This window comes from Simochromis diagramma, unplaced genomic scaffold, assembly GCF_900408965.1.
Source record: "Simochromis diagramma unplaced genomic scaffold, fSimDia1.1 OVJJ01000344.1, whole genome shotgun sequence".
Lineage (NCBI taxonomy): Eukaryota > Metazoa > Chordata > Actinopteri > Cichliformes > Cichlidae > Simochromis > Simochromis diagramma.
Genome location: NW_024387375.1, coordinates 11,470,583 through 11,496,658, shown reverse-complemented (window position 1 = coordinate 11,496,658; position 26,076 = coordinate 11,470,583). Strand labels below are relative to the sequence as shown.

Genomic DNA, 26,076 nt, shown 5'->3' with positions numbered 1-26,076 from the left:
TGACAGGCTAAATATTAATAATTACTGGAAAAGTTCTGACAATTCATTGCCCAGACTGGCCTGTAATTATAAAATATAAAGTTTTAATTCAAAACATATTTTATTAAATGACAAATTTATATAGTAGATACTGAAAAAATGGGAAATTTCTGTCAATGAATTGTTTATTTATTACTTAATAACTTTAGCATACTACAAATTGGTGGGGGGGGGGGGTCTTCATTAACAGGAAAAGCCACAAAACCTATGAAAATCTATACAGTCATTCACATTTTCCTGACTGGAGTCTTTGCAGGTCAATTCTGGTCCCTGGGCCTTATATTTGACACCCCTGATTTAAACTGTCCTGACATTGCAGCATCATTGTTCTGAACTCACCACTGCCTCGTCTGTACCCCACATCGCATTTGTTCGCCTGCACAAACGCAGCATTAGGAACATTTTGTTTCACTCGTAAAAAGCAAACTTTTCAGATGGATTCTGTCATTGACTTTTAACACATCTCAAGTAGAGCTCAGCCAGCAGCAGTGCTACGGTCCTCCTGGCACCTTCAACCTGTTATTGATCTGTGTAATCGTCCCTGTGTACAGTGTAGTGTATGTGTGCATGCTGTTTACTGGAAAATACAGATTAAAGGGCAAAACTCTGGCATGACTGAATTGCACATCCAAGCTTGAAATAAATATATAAATAAATATATTAAATTTGATTTTGAATAAATAATGGGAGGATAGCGATCTCTCCGTGGCTGCGGTGTAATATCATGCAGTCAGTGGAAACGGCCTGTGTTATTTTAGAGATACCAAACAGCCTTTGTCTGCGTGTGTATCTTATCGCATCCAAAGTGAAATCTGCAATAACACGGGTTCTGCGGCTTGTACGTATTCATGGGGGCAGTAGGGTATTTTGCGTTGGCTGTGTGTGCTGGGTTATGGAGGATGGTTTGGGTGATTTGTTTTTTTGTTTTTTTTTTTCTTTTTAGGAGGTGGGGGGAGGACATAGATAATCTAGCAACAGCACAGAGGCTCAGTTCTTTCTTGAATTATCTCCAGCTACTTCTGCTGGCCAGCGTCAGATAAGAGAGCCACCACTGTGTCTAAGATGGATGATTTATCAAGCAGAGGAGAGACTCTATTATACGAGATGCAGAATAACTTTCAGCAGCGCAGCGTCGTACCTACTGATGTCTAATGTTCAGAGGAGCAGAGACTCCATTTCTTGACATCCATGGATGCTAACACACAAAGAAAACATCACCTCACTGCCAGATCTTTAGCAAAAATAACACTGATTTTCATTGTGCTTTTCTTCTTGTAGCCCACTGTTACTTTAGGCTTGGGTTTAATATTTGATTTCATATGTGGAGGCCATAACTAATAATAATAATTCTCTATGTTTTGTGGTTGGGGGGGAGGGGGGGTTCTTTAGCGCTAACAGGAAGTGACAGGCTTTGTGAAAACCAACTGCGTAGGCTCTGATGCCGCTTCATCCTTCTTCTTTTTTGGGGGGGGGGCTATACACAGCAGACTTATGAGGTCCGGGGCAGATGTGCGTGTGCTTGTGCACAGATAAGGGGAAATATTAAATCATTGAGTTTTTCTGCATTGCAAAAAACTCACAAAGTTACAGCAGATGAAGTCAAGGGTAGATTTGGAGGGAGGTGTCAGGGCAGCGGTTGTGAATCTGCCACGTTAATGATGCTGATGTGCTATTACTCTTTCCATGTGTTGAACCCAGAGTGAACCTGTGCCTTGTTGTGTGTCGTTCTAAGGAATTTACCAGGGAAAGGGACTCTTTCTTCTTCTTCTTTACATAGAAATACAGTAATTACAATGCATCTGTCAAACCCCTCCTCTGACTCTTCTCATGTTCAATTAGTATTTATACATGTCGCCACAGAGGAACATTTGTGTGTTTTTAAGTGCTAGGGAGAGTGTTAGGTTTCTGATGCTTACTTGTACAGTTCAGCTTCGAAGCACAGAGGGGTACGTGTGCAACAGCAGTCTGTCTTCAAGTGTACGAGTTATGATGGATGACTATAAAATGGACAGAGTAAATGTAGGCAAGAGTCAGTAATATTGAACTAGCAAGTCAAGTGCATGTGAAACGCCTAAACCAGTTAAATGAACTTAAAGCAAACCGAAATGAAGAAGTTTCCTTCCCTGTCTATGTTTGCGTTCGCTCAAAAAGGAAAAATCCACATCAGACGTCTTTCTCCTCGGAGTGGTGTTTTTTTCTTGTGTGTTTTTTTTTTATCCAGGCGGATGATGCGGGCCGTGTCCTTAAATCCATGAGGAATTTCTCAGGGGGGATACGATGTGCAGATCCAGCCCCATTTGTCTTTTATTTCCTCTTTTTTTGTTCTTTTAAATTTGAGGTGGATATTTCTTAAAACACTTGTTTGGCTGAATCCGCTGTCTGTATGCTTTTTTTTTCTTCTTCGTATTGTGCTGTCTCTTTTGTTAGGCTGTCCTCAGCGGGCCATTGTTCACCACCACCCCCCCCTGCCACCCCACCAACCCTGCGAGGCTTCCTTTGCTGTTGTCTCCTCTGCACATCGGTGGCAGACCTGACAAATATCTGCTGCCTTTTTGCTATAATCTGTGCTTTAATACAATACATTATGTACTGTTTTGGTCCATATTTTTTTAAACAAAAAATGTCAGATTGAGTCAAGAGGATTAAGTCCCTCTTTAAATGCCCCCCACCTCCTTTTTTTCCTTTTCCTCGTGATTAAGATGTGAGCACTTATCGAGAAGCTTAGCCGTTTTCTCCCTTCTCAGCTCAGAGGCCAGCCACCTGCAATGGAAAGGATTAAGACGGGTTGAAAAAAGATCACCAAGGTTTAATTTAATCTCAGTAAACCTGTTTATTTCCTTGGCGACATTTAATAATGGACAGCAGCTAATTGGACTTTAATAGAGGGGCACTGAAAATGACTGAATGGCGTATCAGGAAACATTAATGATAAATGCTCCTTTTACAGGCTAACCAGGCGAGATCAGGTGATGCTAACCTCCTAAATTCACCTTATTTGTAAATGAAGCTTGCCAGTGAACAAAAGGTTGAGCTCAGTAACAACTCTTGGCTCAGTAAGCGCAGACTTACTGTGGCGGGAACGCAGTCAGATCTCCACATTGGGGTCTGTGAATCCCTTTTTTCCCTCGTTTACAAGGACGGGTTTCTCTGTTCTCGTGTGCCAAACGAGTATCTGGTGAGAAAAAAAACAGCATGGAGATAAACAAGCAGGAACATTAGTGACATGCCGCTCCCTTAATGCACCCATTCAGTCTGCTCCCCGGTCAGCTCCCACTCCGCCTCATCTTCTTCAAAAACATTCAATTTCCCTTATAGCTCCAGCCCCCCCACCTATGTGCAAAGAGCTACTTGAGTGTGAACCCTGCATTAGAAGGGAGTGACAGGAGACCACAGGAGTGCTTTATCTTACAAATATGATGAAGCCCTCTGAGTTTAGCTTGTGTAAAAGAGTTCTCTCCTTGCCATGGGGTTAATGGCTACCACCGAATGACAGCCTAGTTTTAAAAAATGTTTTCACACCACAGTTTATGTAAGCTCCTTTCCTTTTGTGGTGCAGCTCTTTGCACACTTCCTCCGGGTGTACTATTGTTGCTATCGAGCCTTTACACTGGCTTGGTTTTGGCCCACAGAGAGCATACAAACATCCAGGAAAAGGACGGCAAAAGAAAAACAGGGAGAGAGAAGAAACTGTAAGTGTCAAGCTCATGTTCTCCCCCCTCCTCTCCTCTCCACTGTGCTGGAACCCTTCCTCCTTTCATCTTGCCGCAGCGTTGGTCATGAATTATGCATTGGGCTCGTGTGAGATACGCCAAGAGTCCACTCCCACTTTGCTCAGGTGTGTGTGTGTCTGTATGTGTGCGCAGGGGGGGTTAATTATCAAACCTGCATCTGAAGTGGTAGATTATGAGGAAGAGAGATGCCTGAGCACGATTTTCCATCTTTTTTTTGTCTCCCCCTAACCCTTTCGCTCCCGCCCTTCAGTCCGTCCCTGCACTCATCTGTAATCAGCGTGACACCCCGACGTCCTCGCTTCTCCATCGACTCCAATTCCGTTCTCTCGGCCCTCCTCTGAATCCCCTCTTTTCATTTGGCCCTCTGAATGGCAGAGAAAAACGGGAGAAAACTGGCCCTTCCTTTCTCTTCTTTCGCTCTCTCTACATGTATCTGTATTTGTGTGTGTGCGTCTATTTGTGTGTGGGGGTGGTTGTGGTGTGGATATTGGCTAGCTCAAGCCCTCTGGCTGACTCCCCATTGCCCTGAGAGAGTGAAGTGACCCAAACCACTGGCCATAAGCAGGAATGGTGGAACGGGTACTGAGAAAAAATTGTGTTGCTGCTGCTGCTGTTAGCCTCAAGCTACTGACTCAAGTGTGTGTGTGGATGTGCAAGAGAGCACGAGGGCAGCCTGGGAAATATAATCAATGATTTCCAACTTTTTTGCAACAGCCTTAAACTTATAGACACTCTGACCATTAGAAAACCATCAAGTTTTTTCATGAAATACATCACCTTCTGACTCTCAAAGAGGACTAGGATTTTTTTTCTTTTCCCCAGAGAGAGGACTGGGGGTGAGGGCTCAGTCAATTAAGTTTGTTTATTCTAAATCCAAAAGCCAGGAGCCAGTTGGCTTATCTTTAGCTCAAAGGCTGGAAGGAAAGAAACAGCAGCTCTAAAATGTCATATATAAGTAAGCATGTGCACTAAAATGTCAAACTTTTTCTTTAATAATTAATAAGACCTCTCTTATGAAGGAGACTTTCTGTGTTTTGTTGTTACGAACAGCTTCTCTGACGATCTCGATTATTTATAGAAAGTCACACTCTCATTGCTAATGCTTTTATTTTTTCTGCATAATCACAACAGTTTGGCCCCAATAGTGTTAAGCAGCAAAAAGAGAGGGAAAAAAATGACTATTACATAACTTGTGAAAACTAATAATAATTCTCTTTGTTGCCGACCGTGGTGCTCAGCAGGGGGCTTGATTTTAATGCTGCGAGAAAACATATTGTGGATTTCTTTCCGCTCTTTCTTCTTAGTCTAAATGATTGGTGAAATTCATGTCGTGTGATGATTCAGCACTTAAAAACATATAAACTTGTCAAGGCGGGTTATGCACAGGCATAATGGTTCTATGGAGCGGGGATTCCCGTGATGCACTGATGAGTGTTTCTTCACTCACCTCTTTTCAGTGTGTGTTTATACACCGCTTTGCATTTAATCATTAAATATTATTAAAATTTGTCTCTCTTCCACAGTGTGTCTTCTCTCCTTCCTCCCTCCCTTGTCCCCTCAGCCTGGTTCTCCTGGACGCTGCTAAAAGGGAGTTTTTCCTCCCTGCTGTCACCAATGGCTTTCACATAGGGGTTGTCTGATTGTTGGGATCTTCTCCATAATAATTAGCATCTTTACCTTACAAAATAAAGTGCCTTACAGTAACCGTTTTTGTGAGTTAGCAATATATTAAAAAAAATGTATTGAATCTATAGAAGTCAAGCGGACACACAAATGGCATAAACCTGGTCCAGTCCAAAACAAGGCTAGGCAGCGCCTTTACCACCTTTGACAACTGAGGACCACCCCCCCCCCCCCCAGCATCCACAAGCATCCATAAGTGACTGAGACAGGACTTATTCTTAACACATCCCAGCCTGACTCTTCTGAGCCTCACTACAGCACTAGACACTTTAACACCCACCAGCACAATGTACATTTTTCAGATTTTCAATTTAAAATTTCCAGACTGTCTTATTTATTTAATTCACTTAATGTACATAATTCACTTACTTGCTGCATATAATGCTACTTACTGCACATAATGTCCTCCTGTAAATGTTCTCTCTTTTTGCACAGTTGAGGAGTGTGTCAGGCTACATTTCACTGCGTGTTGTACTCGTATAACTATGCATGTGACAAATAAAGAATCTTGAATCTTGAAGAAAATCATTAGGATTGAAAATGAACAAAAAACAAAACAAAAAAGAAAAACTTTTAAAAGTGTTCAGAAGTCCTGGGGAACTATTGGTGATGACCACTTGACCAATAGCTACAAAAAAGTGAAAAACCCCACTATGTAAAGCTCCTTGGAAGCACAATACTGCATGATTGGTATGCAAACGATGCACGGCAGACCTGACCACATGGTTCACTTTGTTACACTTTTATTCTCGGTTACTGTTCTCAGTAACATTCCTTGGCTGCAGCTTTTCAGCTCCAGCCGCACACACACACATAACAACAACTCAAAACCCAGTACAGACTTAAATGCAGGGGAGGCGTGATGAGCTGAGGCAGCTCCGGTGTGTTAGCCTCCCAGCAGCGGCGCTACAGACCACGCCCTGCCACATGATACTTTATAGTCTTGAAAATTGGATACCAAATATATTTTGTACTATGCTGTCCCCATTAGAATCAGAAACGGAGTATGAAGCCAGCTTAGCGTTAGTGTCGTTATTTTATAATGCTCTGGTAAGTTGTGATAAGTACATTTACATCATAACAGGTTTGTGGTCCTTTACATGAGTTTTTTCCAATTTCGCTTTTTATGTTACACCATTATTCCACAACATTTCAAATCATGTGGTTCCGAGCCTGTAAAGCTTGTGACCCTTTACATGGAAAAAAAAAACACAGAGTGGTGTTTAAGGCTCTCTGTCTTGTAGGATTTTAATTCTACAAGACAGAGAGCCTTCACTGTTTGAAGCAAACAGTGAAGCAAATCCCTGAAATACAAACCGCTCAAGGCAAGCTGCTTAACATCAGTAAACATGTGAAAAACTAACCCCAAAAAACAAGGAAATTACCTTAGTGCAATTGGCTGCTTTCGGCTCCAGGTCGTTGAGTGTGACAAGCTCCCGGAGCAAGCTGCTCTCCTGGTAACCTCCCTTCACCCCGCGAAGCTTAAAATACGCCTGTGGCTTGAAGAGGATGAGCCTCAGGTTGATGGCAAAGCCAGCCATGTCGATGGCAAAGGGCCGATGGGGGTCAAACACCGTCTTCCAGCCGTAGACCTTACCGGCTGCATTGACCTTGGGGGATTCGTACCTCAAGCCACCCACAAAGGCCACAGGCCACACAGAAACCTTCCGAGTCGATCTCATCTAGCGAGAGGAGAGAGGGGGGAAGAAACAGACAAGGGAAGACAGCAAATTAGTCAACTGAAAAACCATACATGACAGCGAAACAGTATTTGAGCATCAGCCGCTGGCTTTACAGCAGAGCACGGACAGAAGCTTTTTAGAGCTGCTGCTGCTATTCATTCTGAAAGAATATTGACCAAGCTATTGTGGCCTGCGAAGCTGACATGCTGTCAGATGAAGGCAGATCACACACACTGTTCAACAGCTGCCCTACAATGAGATAATTAGGCATCTAAAGCGAGTAAGCGCGGGGCAGTGCCAAGAGGGCTTGAAGTAGCAGAGCCATTAGAGCAAGTGGCCCTGGTAGCTGGATGACTGAGGAAATTCTTTAAGGCGCAGAGCCACCATTTTCTTCTTCTTCTTCTTCTTTTTTTCTTTAACCCCCCCGTCCTTTAATCTTCCAGCATCAAACGATTTTGCCGCCCTCTTCTTTGTCTGCTGCTCAGCGAGTCTTCGCTATTCTAGAAAGAGCTGCTGCAGCCATAAAAGGTGCATTTTTATAATGAGGGAAGAGGAAGGTTTAGAAACAGCAAAGTCATTTAATCAAACTCAATGCAGCAGAAATAATGATGCCGGTGCCTCTCCATAGGAAGGCCAAATTTAAAATAAAGGTGTGTGTGTGTCTGTAAGAGAGAGCGCCTCCGTGCATAGATGATAGGAGAACACATGGAGGCAATATCCATAACCATATGCTCCCCGTCAGAACAGAACATGAAATATGTCTCCACATAAGGACCAAGCCCATCATATCTTAATGACGTTTTATAGTGCATTATTACCCCGACAGAGCACTTCACTCTTATACAGGGTGCAGATGTGCTTGTGGCTCCTATAGTTGTCAAAAGTGGAATGGGAAGTAGAGCCTTCAGCTCTCAGGCTCGTCTCCTGAGGAACAAGCTTCCAATTTGGGTTTGGCAGATGGCTGCTCTCTCTGACTCTGGTTCTGCTTGAAGTTTGTTCTTGTTATAAAGACCCCCTCTTCTCCACTCCCAAGCAAGCGCTTGCTCATACGAGAACAGTGGGCTTTCCTCTATAATGCTGTACGATCTTTATGTCTCAGGCACTGAAATGACTGCTGTTGCGACATTGCACTATATTAACACAATTGAGCTGAAATATCCACCCAAGCTTACTTGTCTAAATGTGTATTTGTAGATTGCGATTTTGTGCAAATCGCATGCAAATATCGCAGTGCGCATGAGTTGCTGCGTTAGGTTGGTGTGTGATCTGATGGGCTGCTGCGCGAAGAGCTTGGGTGATCAGAGAGAAGTGGTTTGAACAGCATGAAGCAGCCCAGGGGCTTATGGGAATGATTGGATTTGAGCTTCGGGGGAAACGACTGTTCGACTCACCCAGATAAGCTTGGGCTGTCTGTACTATCTTAATGAGCTCTGTAAATTAAAAGCTTACATGCATGTGCGTATATGATAGTGATAATTTATAGGGAGGGGCTGTATATTTTTGTAGCTTGTTGTGTATCAGAGAGTTGCATTCTTTGCTACGCTTAAGGGGCTTCGCCTCAAAGCTGAGATTAAATGACATTATCCTGCCTTTTTATCAACAGGGTTTTGTTGGGAAAACAACATTTAGAAATTTGGTAGTTTCCGGTCGCCAAATTGTTGCTTGATTCTTTCACGGTTTACACTTAATAAATGAATCTTAACTTTGAGGCTTCACTCACGCATGGAAGGGATTTTCATGCTCATTTTTTTTTTTTCTTTTCCTGCTTAGGGGGTGGGTTCACTCCCAACATCATCTCACAACAATGCCTGGGCTGGACCTTTTGATATCACACTCGAACACACAGAGTTGTCAGGTAGACCATAATGGAAACAGATGCCATGAAACTGTTGTTAAATGTAGCGAGCTGATGTCACTATTGTAGATCAGGAAGTGCTTCGGAAGCAGTTGAGGAAGCTTGTTGCAGCTGCAAAGAGTGTTTTTTCGCCTACTGCGCACCATTATCACGTTTTATATTTAATCAGCTGGTCAGGGTGAAGATTTAGGAGTGAGAAAAGGCTGTTCCTTAATAAACATCTGAGTTTGAGTCTTAAAAGCTGCTGTTTTGTCCTGAAGATAGTCTCAACTTTTGCTTGTTTTTTCACACTTTTACAGTCCGGCCACAAGTAAAGTTATCCATCATCTTGCCCAAAAAATACCTGCCTGCGTCCCTTTCCTAACAGTATAACTCAAAACAATAGGAAACAAGCAATGAATCAGGCTCTTTACAGGCAGCGTGAAGAGGTTTGTCACTTTCCCCATCTACACAGACCATGTGAAAATGAGAACGCCTGCTGCTTCTGTTGGGAATATCAGCTGGAGTAAAGTAGCACAAATCCCTCTTTAGCCGGCAGCCAAGCAAATGAAAATGCAACCAAGTCCTCCTCCACCCCCCCCCCCCCCAAGTCACCCCCACCCCGCCTCATTCTGGTGAATCTGATGTATCTATACAGCTTTTCTTTTCTTTTTTCTCTTCAGTGATGTTTTAGTTTGTGACTGGATGCCAATGTGTGTATTTAAGCTTCGTGTTTGAATGCAGAATTGTTGACAGCAGGGAAAAAAAAAACAAAAAAACAAGAGCCCCAAACTCTAGCAGAGAAAAGAAGGCAAGCATCCAGATGCATTAATCAATCCTTAAGGGTGCAGAGAAGATAACAGAAACAGAAGGGTCATCCACTGCTGCAGCTGGTAGTGTCTGTGGATTAAGTTCTTTTGTTTTTTGTTTCTTTCTTTGATCCAAACAATAGAAATGTGCATAATTAAATCTACATAGTACATGGTTGGGTTTTGGAATCCTGTTCATTTCATTAGAAAATCTATCCTCATTATAGGATTCAAATTACACAACCAACAATAAAGAAAATCAAAGAGACACATTGGCTTGCATAAGCAACCATTCTATCTGATCTTCAAATGCTAACGTAGAGATTTTTTTAGTATGTCTTTATTATTTGGGTTGTTTGTTGTGAGAATAAATACATTTTTCAAATCCCCAGTAGTCAAATATAATGATAAGACTGATGTGTCTGATGCTATATTTTTGTCAATAGCATCCAGCTCTGTTAAACTGCTGGTTTGCTCCTTTCTCTTGGATTTAAGTGGCCGACAGCCTGCCTGACAGCTAAATTGGAGTAGTCTTAACAATAGCATGATAAACAGTAAACAGGTTTCTCTTTTTTTTGGAGCTTGGGAATAAAGCACATCTCATGAGGCCTCAATAATATACTGTATGTAGGTCTTTACTGTGGTACATGAATTTTTCATAAAGTTTTCATTAAGCCTTGACCTAAAAACTAGGCTCTTAATAACAGTCTGTATGCACCAAAGTCTGCCAAAGTAACTGCTGCTGGAATGAAAGACTGAGATTGAATTCAGATACCGGCTATGTGTCGGTGGCAGTAATGGCAGTGTCCTCTATAGCAGCTGATGACAATGACTTTACCCTGCTGCCACAGAGCATTGTGCCTGAAGTGTACCGTGTCTGTGTCAGTCTGAGCTTGCTGAGGTGAATTGCTGCTGCTTGTTGATATTCATTTCCCCTGCTGCTTTAAAAGAACTGCATGCAAGCGTTTTTGGCAGTCATCTGTGATGTAGTCTTTTGTGATGTCTTGTCTTTTTGGATGCTAGCTGCTTTTTGGGTTAGTGTCTTGTTTTTGTATGTTTGACTAATATTTGAAACACCGCATTTAAATGTAGACTAAAAGGTCTAATCATCCAATTACACAGTAGCAACTCAGTACATGTAGGCATGTAGACCAAACTGAGCATCCGAATGGGGAAGAAAGGTGATTTAAGTGACTATTAACGTGGCATAGTTGTTGGTGACAGACAGGTTGGTTGGGGTATTTTACAAACTGTTGTTCTGCTGGGATTTTTCCAAACTTTTCCAAAAGTGCAAATGGTCCATAGAATAGAAAATACACCAGTGTGATGCAGTTGAAAATGTCTTGTTGATGCCAAAGGTCAGAGAAAAATAGCCAGACTGTTTCAAGCTGATAGGAAGACAACATTAACTCAAATATCCACTTACATACCATACCACATATACCAGATACCATGCAATCCAGGTGTGCAGAAAAGCATTTCTGAATGCACAACACATCAAAACCTTCAAGCAAACAGTTATTAGCAGCAGAAGACCACACCGAGTGTCACAGGTCATATGGTCTGACTACAGTTGAACAATAGAAGATTAGAAGATTGGAAAAACATTGCCCGGTGAAAGCATGGATCATCAAAAAGTGGATGTGCAGTTGAAAATGACAAAATCTCAGAGGAAGGTTCCAGTATTGAATCTATGCCACAAACAATTAGGGCAAAACGAGGTGTAACCCAGTACCAGCAATGTGTACCTAATAAAGTGTCTGTTAGTCTAAATCTCAGTGACATTAACAATATTAGTTTGCAAAAGACAGGAGAACATTTCAAAGTACAACTTGTGTATTGCAGTATTGCGCTGCCAATTAGTAAATGCAAATGATTCACTGCTTTTTTCGATTTATTTCATGGTGAAGGGGTCACCCATGTGTCTACCTGTTGAGTCCCTGTTTAATAACATTTGCCATCTTTACTGCAGTAATAGCCAACTCTCCATGCCCTGTCTATCTCACTGTCACCTCTTTTTTTTGTTCATTCTTTTCTGTGTTGCCTTTCCCTCTCCATGACTCTCTCCGTGCCCCTTGGGGCCATTACTCTGGACCATAAATAGGCCCGTTGGAGGTGATGGAGAGCCTTTGAGCGAGACCAAGCGCTTTGGCTGATTCCCAGGGAAAGGTAATGACAGGCCCCGTCAATACCAGCGCTCCATTTACTACGGCCCCTGTCGGCACTACTAACAAGACTTGAGGCACATACTAGGAGGACCTAGACCGTGTCCGCTCAGGTAATTCAACTGATGTCAAGATGGATGGCCTGAGATGTACTAATTACATGCCCAAACTTCTCCCAACTGGCTTCAGATACCAACTGTGCTTGTTAAGAGTTTAAAGTACTTCAACTAAGAATTTATGGTTCAAATCCGCCCACGCCTCACCACTTCTCCTGTAACGGTGAGTATATACAACACAGATAGATAATATATGGCACTCCATGCAGTATATCAAGAATTATTTTATATAGAACTTAAAAATGTCCAGTGTCCTTTTTCTCTAAAGAATACACATTGTATGCCAAAAAGCACAGACACAATATATTGCTCACATAACTATTTAAAGGTGCAATCCATTATTTTTAATGCAGTGCATAAAATGATTTTAATACATTGTTAAGAATTCCAGTCATTCCTCTGATAGCTGAATGGCTTCTGAGCTTTAAGGCCCTTCTTATTCCCCCAGAAATACCCATCATCAACTCTGCACGTGGTTAGTGTTTCAGAAACTTAAGTGGAGCATCTGAAAGATTAATGGAGCTTGAGAGTAACAGATTTTTTTTTATAACTAGATAAGAGCTGGCAGCATATTTGCCAAGTTGGTGAAAGTGCTGCGACTGCCCCACCAAACATGAATATTAGGGACGATTTTAAAATGATATCACATTTTGATCTGAGTACATGCATAGTGTATGTTTGAACAAAAACCTACATCTGCAAATGTACTTGCACTGATATTTTTAAGAACAATTACTCAGTTAGCTTCATGGAGTTATCATGAAGCCTATCTCATGGAGAGAGGCAGGGATACACCCTGGACCGGTGACCAATCTGTCTCGGAGTAAAAACAGAGAGACAGGCAATCATTCACACTCTTGGACAGTTCAGATTCATGAACTAACTACGGTGGAACCCCGACTTACGAATACCCCATTTAACGAAAAATTCAAGTTACGAAGGCACTTAGCGGCAATATTTCTGCCCGTGTTACGACAAAATGCCCGGTATATGAAATCCGCTGGCTCTGATTGGCTGAGCCCAGAATGCCCACAATGCCTTCCGAATCATGTGACAACCCCCTTGGCTTTTCTACTTGCGTTTCGCTGTTCCACTTAAACGACGTATTGTTGTTGCAGTTAGCAATTAGCCTATAGCCTATTGTTCACTCAAAAGGCGCGATGGGTGCTTCGACTTGCGAAAAATTTCGACTTACGAAAAATCCTCGAGAGTGAATTAATTTCGTAAGTCGGGGTTCCACTGTATATGTGTTTGGACTGTGGGTGGAAGCCAGAGTACACAGAGACAACCAGCAGTTTGGACACAGCTAAAGCTGGATTGGCGTTTCTGCTTAGCTTTCAAACTATAAGTTCTCTTCGTGTTCATACTGGGGCTGTGGGCTGTACGCTTTCTGATTCCTGCCCACAAACAACGTGAATGTGTCCTCAACTTTGTTATGTTTAATACAATTCAGCCACTGACCTCCTCAAACAGCTCCAGGCTGTATGTGTTATCATCATCAGCAAAGTAGACGATTCCCGGCTGGCTGTTGTTGGCGTTGAACGTCTCCCTCAACCACCGCAAGGCCAGATTCCGCTGCATAGTCCCTCTTGGAATTCTGGGATCCCGAGTGTCACCTCGCAGCTTATAGTTCCTGGGTGTCTCTACATTGAGATGGGTGTAGTTTAGTCCCGTTTCTCGGAGGAGTCGTGTGACAAGAGGCGTTCTCCTTTGGGAATCCTCCACCAAGATCCAGTGCAGGTTGGGGACATGGAGGAAGGTGTTTGCTAGCCGTGTCAGCTCAGCTTTCTGGACGGGCCGGCTATATGTGGGGGTGATGATGTGGATTGTGGGCAGCACATCCGACCAGGGCGGAGGCCGAGTGTACACATACTCTGTCCTCACCACCTCCACAATGTCCTTATCTGAGGCACAGTATTCCTTGGAGTCCTGCGCCTGGCCACCTGCCTCCCTCTTGCCCTCGACGCCATCATCTGTAGATGTGGGGATAAGAAGACATGTAAGGCATTAGTGTAACCTTGAGCTGCTTTTTCTATATTTGCCTCAGGTGACTTAAACCCAATGGGGGTAAAGTGTACCTGAGAGCCGGTGGTGGCGGACTGCAAGCCTCTCTGGAATGATAAAGATCTCTTTTACTAGATGGTGACAGGCTGCAAAAAGCGAAAGCAGGCACCGTGAGAGGATAACACAGCTGATGGACAGAGAGACAGTGCAAGACGAGGGAGGGATGAGCCCTGCTATTCCCCCGGTGTTGCCTTTGGGCTTTTCTTTTTAAAGGAAGAAAAAAGGCATGTATGTAAATGCGGTAGACATGCCTTTTCCACCACAGACTCTCTCACCCCCTGTATTGTTGAAATTGCTCTTCTTCTTATATTAAAATATCTCAGGGTTTAAGTGGTAGTTAAACTTTTTTACACTAAGACTGGTCTGGCCCACTTTAGATCACAGTGGGTTGTATGTGGCCCATCAATTGAGTTTGATATCCCTGCTCTAGACCCAGTGTTCACAGTTCAAATGGATTTGACTTCAGAGAGGCCTAAACATCCACATCCACATGTGTGCTATTACAGTGAGGTTTGTAAGCTTTTGAGTCAAACAGCAATGACATAATGTTGGATTCTGCCATTTCTCGTTAAAGGCCATAGGTGCAAACTCTTGTATCAAGCCATCAAGAAATCTGCAAGGTCTTCTCTACTGAAAATCTGTTGCTTTTGTTGGTAACTTCTTTGCGTCCATGAGCTGCACATACGCATACTGTATGTCAGACAGACAGAATAGCAAAGTGAAGGTTTCTCATGGAAACGCTTTCATAAGACACCCTGTGTGGGTTTTAGGGCATGTTTTAGGTAACACAACCTAAAATTGGAATGGTGCTTAAGGTGTTACATCGCGTATCAGTGCAGAAACTGAGGTTTGTGTGCTAAGTCTATAGCTTGTGTCAATGCAGTACATCATTTTCCATTTTATGTGTGGGAAGGTGAGGCTCATTTTCAAAAATCTGACCTTCTTTAGAAATGCACAAAACGCAGCGAATCAGTCAGCTGACGCATTTTGAGTAGACTCCCTCGGTGAAGGCTGTGATATTTTGGCCTGAATAGTTTGGTCATGATGGACAGAATGTGATTACAGAGTCATTAAGGTTGCTCATTTCTTCCTATTGTGCCACAGCTCATGGCAATCTTTCACTTTTCTTCTTGAGCTCTAGTCGCACCTCCGGCATAAAAGGGGATTTTTTTCTGCAGCACAAAGATTAACACAATCATCTGATGGCCAGATGTTCAACAGAGGCTGCCAGTGAGCATGCTGCCAATAAATCTCTAGCTTTTCTCTTTTAAAGGAACACAAAAGGAAGCCTGTGGACAGAGCTTGGGTAGATTGTCATTTAAAAAAGTTATTATATCTTTAGTGTATTCCATGAGAAATTAAAATTACTTAACTATGTACAATTTTTTTGGGGGGGAACTTTTTATTTTTATTTTTTAATTTACCTTAGTCGTTAAGGAGCTAATCAGACTCTATTCAGAGGGTTTGAAGAACCTGCAAAAACACGCTGAGTCAAATCATGTGTAAGTTCAGTACAGACTCCCATAGCTCATTTGAATAAGCCTGTTTTCCTTGTTAACCCCTCTTTGTGCATTTCTGAGATTACAGGAATAGAGCAGATTGCTCTATTGATTTGCTGTTGCTTTAATTTGGGTGTGTTTATTCTGCGGGAATCTTGACATTTTAAACTGTTGGTTTTCTGGTTTGCAGAGAAGGCACCAGACACTGGTGAAGTTAATTAATAGGACACATTTATGCTTTTTAATTGCCAACAGTCTCTGAAATTAATTTGCAATGACACTGAGCCAATTATAACAGGCAAAGGTTTGGCTCAAATGCTTGATTGACACAAACTCTATACTGGATACTGTGTGTCACACCAAGAAGATATGGATTGATGTTGTAAGCTATGTGAATGGATAAGCTGCAGAAGGATTTAGTTTTATAATATGCAACTCTGTTCAAGTTATTACTAACAAAAAAAGAAAAATTGCAGCTTAGCAGTTTTATTCTGACAGACTGAGTATATGGAATAAATATAACTCCCAAATGGAGTGGGTATGCAACTCATCCGTCACTGCAAAATCATCCCTGACTGATGAGGTTTGCAGTGACCGGACAAGTGCTTTTCAGTTCCGATGAAGCTGATGGTCATGGCTTTCAAGTGTCTCTGTGTGAACAGCCTGTTGTCTAAACTTGAAGTACGGTGTTAAGTTCGAGGGCCCACTTCAAGTTCGATATCGTCAGTGGAGTGCAGCGTGCTGCGTACCCTTTCGGATGGCGAGGAGTGGAGCAATAGCGTTTTGGTGCCAAACGGTGATGAGCAGAGTCCAGGGTAACACGATCAACACGATGGCAAGAATATCTCTTCTCTTCGGCATCTCCAGGATTGGTTATTTGGCTCGGCATTACCTGGAGGGAACCGTGAAAAGAAAAAACCCAAACAGATATTAAAAGTCAGCCAGCCAACTTAGACTTATAACCTTCACCAGAGCAAGCTAACATATTTGTTTTTGATTAATCTCAGTTATTTGAAGAAAAGGAAATCACACTTGCAGGACCTTTATTATTGTTGACTGGCTTTTAAATAGCATTTAAGACACTCAAGGACTTTGTCTTTATGGACCTGACTGGCTCTCTGCAAAGCAAAACCTTCAGTGACTAAAACTGAGTAATAGCTTACTTACTGTTGTTCAATCTTGAATTATATTTTGCCACAAATGCATAACGCTCTCACAGTTTTCAAGTGAAAGACAACATGATTACTGTATTACCTACACAGAATTTAAAATAAATAAATAGGGCCTGGTTTTAAGCAGTAACCAACAAAGGGAAGGTCAAATCCATTGGAGGAGGCAATGCATTGACAGCTTGTGCCCCCTGCTAACCCAGTGAGCTCATCAGCGCTATCACTGCAGACACGGTGGTGACTTCATGCCCAGTGCTGAAAGTATTCACAGGCCAAATGGCAGGAAGCGATGTAACCAGACTGTGGGATGACTGTTTTGCAAATGTGCCTTTCCCTCTGAGTCCAGAACATTGGTTCAGACTTGTATCTCTTTGAAAGTTTCAATTTCAGCATGGAAGGAATCACACATTAACTGAAACAGTGGCTATTATTCTGAAGTTCCTCTATTAATTACTTTGAACTTCAGGCTCAAGTTAAAAGTCTGAAATCAAAAAAGTAGGAACAAACTGCAATCCTGTTTGGAATTGTTACTGCAAAAATGTTCATGCTACAGCAGTGAAAATGAGACTATATTTGAGCTTTGGATGGGAGAAATGGCAAATGTGTTGCATCTGGAGAGACTCAGATGCAACACATTTGCCAACCTATTTGAGAGATCCTGTACTGCTGTTTTTGAATGGTGTTAATTAGTATGCTGTGTTAATATTAGGGGGGAAAAGTCTTTCAAATTTTATCAAGACTTAACCTCCTAGGACCTGGCGTCCACATATGTGGACATCACATTTTGGGTTATTTAGACCAAATTACTCAATTTTGCTCTACAAGGGCCTGATATCCACTTATGAGGACATTATACTGCTACTGTTCTATCCAAATTTTAAACGAATATCCTCATATGTGGCTCTCATTTTTCTTAGAAACAAAAATTAGGTAAAAAAAAAATCTGGTAATTCGTTGTTTTAACATTCATCAGGCCCCAATCAGCCCAAATATCAAAGAGAAATTAAAAATGCATGCCGTGGAAGAGTTCAGGTCTTAGGAGGTTAAAGCTTACATTATTAAGGGGTTGGCTAATGACTGACATATGGATGGTTGCACAGGAGTCTGTAGCATGTAATCATCTGTCTAAGGATAAATTGAGTCCCTAAATTGGACGCTTCAACCTGGTTTGTACTGTTGGTGTGTTTTGAAGCAATTTGAATGCAATTATCTGACTTTCTGTGTGGTTAAGTTTACCAGACAAAGAAGCCCTTGCTCTAGTTTTGGTGAGTAGTCCTACCAGTGGACGTTTTTTTTATTAGTATGTCATTTATATTAACTAGTACATATCTATGTATGTGTATGTGTTTCTGTGTATGATTTACTCATAGTTGATGATGATTAGAAACCAAATTAGCCACGTTAGATGAAAATGTATCCTTTTTTTAATCTAAATAACTTCTAAAACAGAAAGAAAGAAAGAAAGAAAGAAAGAAAGAAAGAAAGAAAGAAAGAAAAATAAAACTAAATACAAATTAATAAATAACTTCTGGCATCTACCAAATTTGGACCATAAAGCTAAAGGTTGTGGTTTCAGTGCAATGAAACAAGTGCCTAGTTACGGTTCCTAATGTCTGATTGGATAGTTGCTCTTCATCACAGGGTATAGCCAATCAAACTCAAATGTAAGTACACGATCAATTAAACCATTGTGTAGTTAGTACCGTCTACCATTTAAACATAATTTCCTCAATTAACATTTTAAGCACAACAATCGTGATTCGTGAATGACACCAATTTCCTTCCCTCCAGCTATATTTTTGTTCAGCAGCTTGTCCGAAGTCTTACAGGAATTTTGTGTAGAAGTGCTGAATGAACACTTAATTGAATCAATATTTTCTCCACAAAAATAAAGTCATGTTTCATAAATGTAAAGTTTTATTTAGTCTTTCTGTTTTGCATTCCATCATTATATTTCATACCTCTATTATTACTGTTCTTCATTGACCATTTACATTGAATTTAAGGTCAGCAGTCCTGCCCATCTCTCCCAGGGTCTGTCTCTTATACTTAAAATGCTTGTGGTATTATGCTGAGCCCTAAGTGGGAAATGCAGATATTAAGTGATCTGCTCAATTAAACAAAGACTAAAACAGCCATAATGTGGGCACAGGTGTTCAGCGCATTCATTTTAGCTTTACACGAGAGAGAACAAGTCATCGCATTTCCCAGAGCGATCCTGCTCCCACTGCTGGGGACGGTGGCAGAATATTGTGGCTCAATCTAATTGTATATGCCAATTATGTTCATTTGCTTTGTAAATAAATACACTATTAATGGCCAAGCCTTAGGTATAAACGCTTTTGACACAGACTCTACTCATGCTCTTTAGCCAGGTAAAGAATTGTGCGCTGCAAAGCTGTCTGTATGTTTGTTTGTTAATTTATTTCGATCATGTAAACAATATACAAAGTCCATTTAACAAACAAAAGAAGAAAAAATGCTATAAAAATAAGGCCAAATACATTTCAATATTGCTTCACCTGTTCTGATTCAGTTACATATTGAAAAGGAGTGAGAAGAAGTACACACTTATTTAATCCCATCCCTTTGCCATAAGTTATTTAATCAGCTTCCTTACTGATATAATCTGTATGTACTTATTTATTTTTAAGTAGAAAGGAAAATTACTAAGAAATACTGAAAGAACAGTAAGAAGAGGGAGGCGGATCAATCTCAATAGCGATGACATTGATACCAACACTGGTATTGGCATCAGATAGATACTAGGTACTAGGATCTAGATACTAGATACATGTTTCTATCATCTATAAAAGTGTCTGAGCCTTTTAAAGTTGACTGTTACTACAGTTTTATTTATGTCCTATAGAACATTTAAACAAAAGTAACTGATCCAAAGTCCTTAACAGTCAGCCACATTTAGAGATCTGAAAAAAAAAAAAAAACAGTTTCAAAATACACGAAAAGCTGAAAGCTGCATTTTAATGAGTTAACTCGTTATTGTGAAAAGTAAACTCACAGGAATTTAGTGGTCATTAAAACAAATTTAATTGCAAATTGATGACTCATCTCATAAATCATGACACACTGCTCTCTCCTACAGCTGCCTTTATATGTTATAAGCATCAGTGTTAGCATCGGCAATACTGGCCCTGTGGTTACTTGGTATCACATCAGTACCTTCCCATAGCCACTCATACAACATCAATGTAATTAAATGACAGATTTCTGTAATTTTACATCTTTAATTCGTATAATTTAAGCCCACAGAGTTGTGCTGACAGATTTCTGACGTTTATTGTAACAGCATTTCTTTATCATGTAGAAGAAATGAGACGTATTGCACTTGTTTTTTCTTAAATGAAAATCTCATTGATTAAATGTGTAGTTAAATTTATCTACACTGACAGAAAAGGGAGTTTCACTGGTCTGGCCCACAAAAAATCAAAATGGGCTGTATGTAGCCCTCCATGTAAAATGAGTTTGACATCTCTGCTCTAGAGGAAAAAGCTTGTGATTAAACTCATCATGTAAATCCTTTCTCAATATAAGACATCTAATAGTCAAACATTACTGCTACTGTTTACGTTTAAGTCGAATGGATTTCTTGGCCTTGCTTAGATGCCCTCCAAAATTTTAGTGTCTCTGTCTATGTCGGATTTACAATGATGGCTATCAAATCATTCCATGGAACAAAGGCCAGTCTATTTTTGGAACTACACAAAAACTGTGATTGTAGAGCAGTGTTACAAGTTGACAACAGCAACATTCATCACAGCTCACCTTCAATTCAAGTGTTAAGCTCCTGATCGAACGTTAGACCCAGACTTTAATATCTTTTCTTAGAGCCCATTTTTGCCTGGAAATTATCCATCATTTCTTTTTTTCCCCTCCTTTTTTTTTACAGCACATCTTTTGTAACACAGTCCTTAATTGTACTGTATAACATCATCAGGCTGATTATCTCCAACTTAACAAAGCTCCTCCAGAGCCACAGAAAACATTAATGATCTCTTTTTACAGGTTCAGAAATAGTGCTTATTTTAGAAAATTGACCAGGATCAAAAAATTTGGGTAGGCCTTTAAAAATATTGTTGCCAGGAGTCTGATGACTAATACAACTACACTGCTCAAAAATTTTTTAAAGGAACGCTTTTAAAACACATCAGATATCAATGGAAAAAAATACATCAGTGCTGGTACCTATGCTGTTATGGTCTGGGTAATGTGTTAGGAACAAAAGTATTTCACAGGATTTGATGTAAATGAACATTTTCAACCTGCAGTGGGCTGAATTCAAGGACACCCTGGGAATCAAAAAGAAACAAACATTGTAGCAGGCTAGTCCATTTAGCCAAAATGTCATTGCAAAAAATTCAAAATTGTATTCAGTAGTTTGTAGAGCTTCACGTGGTTGTACACATGCCTTACAGCACCAGGGCATGCCCTTATTTGAGACCACAGATGGTATCATGACAAATCTTGTCCCAGATCTGGACCAGGGCATGACTGAGCTCCTGAACAGTCTGAGGTGCAATCTGTGAGCATTGGAAAAGACTGAAACATAATGCCCCAGAGGTCTTCTATTGGTACTGGTCAGGCGACTGTGGGGGGCAGTCAATGGTATCAATTCCTTAATCCTCCAGGGGCTGCCTGCATACTATTTCCACTAGTTGTGCCCCAGGAGGAACCACTGAACCACTGCAGGGTTTGACAATAGGTCCAAGGGTTTTATCCCGATACCTAATGGCACACAGGGTGCTTTAGCCAAGCTAGGGAGGTCTGTGCGTCCCGCCGCAGACTGATCACCGAACCACCACCAAACTGGTTCTGGTATTCCGTGGCAAATGTCAATCACAGTGCTGGGCAGTGAGCACAGGGTCCACTAGAGGATGTCAAACCCTCAGGAGTAGATACTGGTCTTACTGATGGCTTATGGACCTTCTACAGCCCTATCCAGTAACTATCCAGTAGCTGCCCATCTCCTGGAATCTCCTCCATTCTCTTGAGATCTTGCTAGAAGAGACAGCAAACCCTCTTGCGATGGTACACATTGATGTACTGCTGTCTTGGAGGAGTTGGACTATCTGTGTAACCTCTTTAGGGTCCAGATATCGCCTCATGCTAGCAGTAGGGACACTGACGTTAGCTAGATGCAAAACTAGTAAAAAAAACAGTTCAAAAAGATAAGGAGGGAAAAAATGTCATTGGCCTCCTGCTGTAAAACCATTCCTGTTTGGGGGGTTGTCCCATTGTCTCCCCTCTAGTGCACCAATTGTTAATGTCATTAACACCAAAAAAGCTGAAACCGATTAACAACCCCCTCTGCTACTTGACTAGATCTGACTAGATCAGTATCCCAGACGTTTAATTGGCTTGATGCTATACTCAGATTTAAAAAGTGCTCCTGCAGTTTTTTGAGCAGTGTGTAACAAATGAAAAAAGTGAGCTCACCCACAGTTAGAACTGGATCATTGCGCGGCTGGGAAAGCCACACTGGAGACGAGACGGGCTACCTAGCGTTGACATCCTCCATGACACATCAGCCGACCATTTCCTTTTCCTGTTCCTCTTCCTCTGTCTTGTCCACTCACAGAGTCAGGAAACAGCAAGTGCACACCTGGAAGACGAGATCACTTTGGTTAATATGCTACAGCAATGCCACATTTTCTTCCCTCTTTGTGGTTTCACCATACTTCTTCCACTGACACTCAGTGACAGTCACCCAGGTTTAAAGCAGTTTGGACAGAGTCTAAGAGTCAAACGCCTTACAGAAATGCTTTACCAAAGACACCCTCAGTGAGCACTCTGCTTGTGTGACATCTATTCATAATTTAACATCAAAGAGCCGGGGCTGAAATTGCTGCAGAGGGAAAGTGTGCCAGTATAATACAGCGAACTCTAGTTTGGATGTGCATCGTCCACGAATCCATCCCCCGGTGGTACACCACTGCTGTGCTTCACAATGCAGTGTTCTGCTTAATGCTCTGTATATTGGTATGTGATTTACTCGATTTATTTCGAACTAAATTGCAGTGACACAGACTCTGTATTTTATTTATTTTCGCCTGATATGGAAACTGGAAGATGGTTTAGTCACAACTCCATTGCCTGCCAACAGTCTGGGGTGGGGAATGTTACAAAAATAAACTGGCATCATGTCTTATTCAAATACATCTGAGGGAACGCTGCCTCCATGGAGGCTTGTGCTTCACACAGCCAGCGATGCCTGCGTGCTGCATCAGCACCACAACTTGATGGCTGAAGACTGTATTTTTAGTGCTTTGTGATAGAAAATCATATAAGCTGCAAAATATGTAGGTTTTGGGGAATGAGCAACGGGAGTGCCGGAATCATTTTATGAAGCCACACTGTTCTGTGAAAAGGCAAATTACCTATGACCCAGTAAAGCAGAAAAGAGTGTGTGCTTGATGTGCACAACATTTCAGAAACACCTATTTTCAGGTAGCCTTGTTTTGTGAAGTTTCTCAAACTGAAATGTATCTGACGGGGTGAGGGGGCTGACATCACCGTGTGGAAAGAGGACTATATGTTCTTCATGCGTTGGTGCAGATTGTGCAGTATTTGTGTTTCCTGACAGCAACGAGCAAGTACTGTTGTGACAAAATAAACAGCTTCACCAGTAAAGCTTTAGAGTTGCTGCCAGGTACCGTCACGCGTACAAGCTCCCAATGACAGTGTTGTCGTTGTGATTTCTGTACAACACACTCGCCTTCCTCACTGCGATGAAGCTATAAACAGATTGAAACACAGTCGAGTTAAAACGACCTGCCAGAATCTCCGACCATTCCGCGGGCCATTGTGTTTTCTCAGAGTTTAACATTTTGAAAAGTGAGGTTTGGAAAAACAAAAATATGCTGGCATACACTGTCTGCTGAAGGGAGCTCAAACTAATAATGCGATTGTGTATAGAACAGTACTGAAAATGGGTGTTTAGCGATATAATGGCATTCATTAAAAACCTTGATTTCTTTTTTGCCGCAGAGTTGTTTACACATTTGAGCTGATTTGAGCCACAGGCAAGAAATGTTTAACTTGAAATGATCAAGTTACATTTTGAGCAGTGCTAAATACAGAACCCCTTAAGGCTGAAAGTGGTGAATTTGTTTTTCTGGATGATTTTGCTTTGCTTTTGATCCACATGAGCAGTTGGTAAGTTGGTCGTGTCCACTTATAATACACTGCCAAGAGAAAAGTCTTGCAGATGACGGGGTTTTATTGCACATATTTCAATTTTAAAGTCTTGCAGTGTAGCACAGATGCTATGGTTGTTGGTTGGACTTTAGCAGCATACAATCAAGGGCCACTTCATTAGTTATGACTTCCTGATACCAAATTGGACCCACTTTTGGGTCTATTGGGTGCTCTATTGGACTGAGATCTGTTGAGTGTGGTGGCCATTTGAGTACAGTGAACTTGCAGCAGATGGCCCCGCCCCTCCCTGATCCTGGTTCTGCTGGAGGTTTCTTCCTGTTAAAAGGGAGTTTTTCCTTCCCACTTTCGCCAAAGTGCTTGTTCATAGGGGGTCATATGATTGTTGGGTTTTTCTCTGTATCTATTATTGTATGATCTACTGTACAATATAAAGCGGCTTGAGGCAACTGTTTTTGTGATTTGGCAAAATTGAATTGAATTGAACTCATTGTGTTGTTTAAAAAAATAGTTTGAGATTATACGAACTTTCTGACATAACATTTCATCCTGCTGAAAGCAGCCATCAGAAGATGAGTACACTGTGGTCATAAAGGAATAGACATGGTCAGCAGCAGCAGTAGGCTGTGGCATTTAAATGACACTCAATTGGTTTTAAGGTCCTAAAGGGTGCAGAGTAAATATCCCCCACAACATTACACCACCACAACATTGCACTTGGTTGGTGCAGACTGGATCCATGCATTTATGGTGTTTATGTCAAATTTTGTCCCTACAATCTAGATGTCACAGGAGAAAATGTTTTTCTAATTCCCTATTGTCAAAATTTGATGAGCCTGTATAAATTATAGCCTTGTTTTCCTGTTCTTAGCTGATAGGAGCGGCGCCAGTGTAGTCTTCTACTGGTGCTACCCATCTGCTTCAAGGTTGTTGTGAATTCAGAGATACTCTGGTTGTAACAAGCGGTTATTTGAGTTACTGCTGCCTTCCTATCAAGATTGAAGCAGTCTAGCCATTCTCCTCTGACCTCTGATATCAATAAGACATTTTTTGCTCAGCACACTTTCCCTCTGCCGCTCACTGGACAATTTCTCGTTTTTGGACCATTCTTTGTAAACCCCAGGGTTGGTTGTGTGGAAAAATCCCAGCGGATCAGCAGTTTCTGAAATACTCAGACCAGCCCGCCTGAAATTCAGCAGGTTGTCTTGTGCATGTCTACATGGCTAAATGCATTGGATTGCTGCCATGTAATTAGCTGATTAGGTATTTGCATCAAAAAGGAGTTGAAGTGGTTGTTGAGTGCATGTCATTGGATATGTTTTGCTGTACCACTGTTTTAATCAGGAGTTATCTATGCGATATGTGATACTAGCACACCATATTAACACACAGCCAGTGCAACCAGCACAAGCATCATACACCCATACAGTAGTTACTCTTAAACTATTCATTAATGTATGCCATCATGTTGACTGATCCACCAGTTTAATTCAGACTGTTATAATTAGACTGAGCACAAATATCGACGCTCTTGTCAAAATTGTGTGATCATATTGTTCATCTGGATAATACGCAACCCTAATGCATGTATAAACAAGTGTTACATCTCTCACATATTCTATTTTAAAGTGTCTTTCATGTCCAGACAACAGACAAGACAACAGCAACAAACAGGCAACCCCAACAGATACTGTAACTGCGTAAATGGGGGCCATAATGAGGCCTCTGTAGCCCAAAAGCATGCAGGTGGCCGGTTAGCTTCGGTGTAACTATGTGATGGAGCAAGAGTACAGAAAGTCAGCTCCATGCCGCTGACTGGAACAGCCAATGGCAGACAATGAAGCCTGACAGCCTTTCACATCAGCTCGAGTTAACCAGCTGTGAAGGGAACACCTGCCACTGATTAATAAAGAATTACAGCAACAATGCCATGTGTGAAAATTGCTGTACTGATTGTTGAACTAACAACATTAGCCCCAAAAGGTGGAACAAGGAGGTGAAACATCAGATTATTCTGTAAAGGACTCACGTATGTCCAACAAAACCCAAACCCATCCTCAAATGTTTTGCCATTTTAAATGTGTTTAATGCTCACTGACTTTAAAACTAATG

The 26,076-nt window shown here is 41.4% G+C and overlaps 1 protein-coding gene across 4 annotated transcripts in view; it reads right to left on the bottom strand.

Annotated features, from left to right (window-relative positions):
• Positions 1-569: 569 nt before the first annotated feature.
• Positions 570-26,076, bottom strand: part of b3gat1a (beta-1,3-glucuronyltransferase 1 (glucuronosyltransferase P) a) — an 84,279-nt gene continuing 58,772 nt past the window's right edge. Inside the window, exons 3-9 of one of the 4 annotated variants that reach the window (XM_040008707.1) lie at positions 22,250-22,411; positions 16,372-16,514; positions 14,138-14,209; positions 13,521-14,032; positions 6,839-7,135; positions 3,109-3,211; positions 570-2,799 (exon numbers count right to left, since the gene is read on the bottom strand). In XM_040008707.1, the coding sequence (XP_039864641.1) occupies positions 3,125-3,211; positions 6,839-7,135; positions 13,521-14,032; positions 14,138-14,209; positions 16,372-16,483 (1,080 nt within the window). In that variant the 5' untranslated portion in view covers positions 16,484-16,514; positions 22,250-22,411 and the 3' untranslated portion in view covers positions 570-2,799; positions 3,109-3,124. Of the gene's footprint in view, positions 2,800-3,108; positions 3,212-6,838; positions 7,136-13,520; positions 14,033-14,137; positions 14,210-16,371; positions 16,515-22,245; positions 22,412-26,076 lie in introns of all 4 variants that reach the window. The other 3 variants (XM_040008706.1, XM_040008708.1, XM_040008709.1) reach the window with 3 other exon arrangements.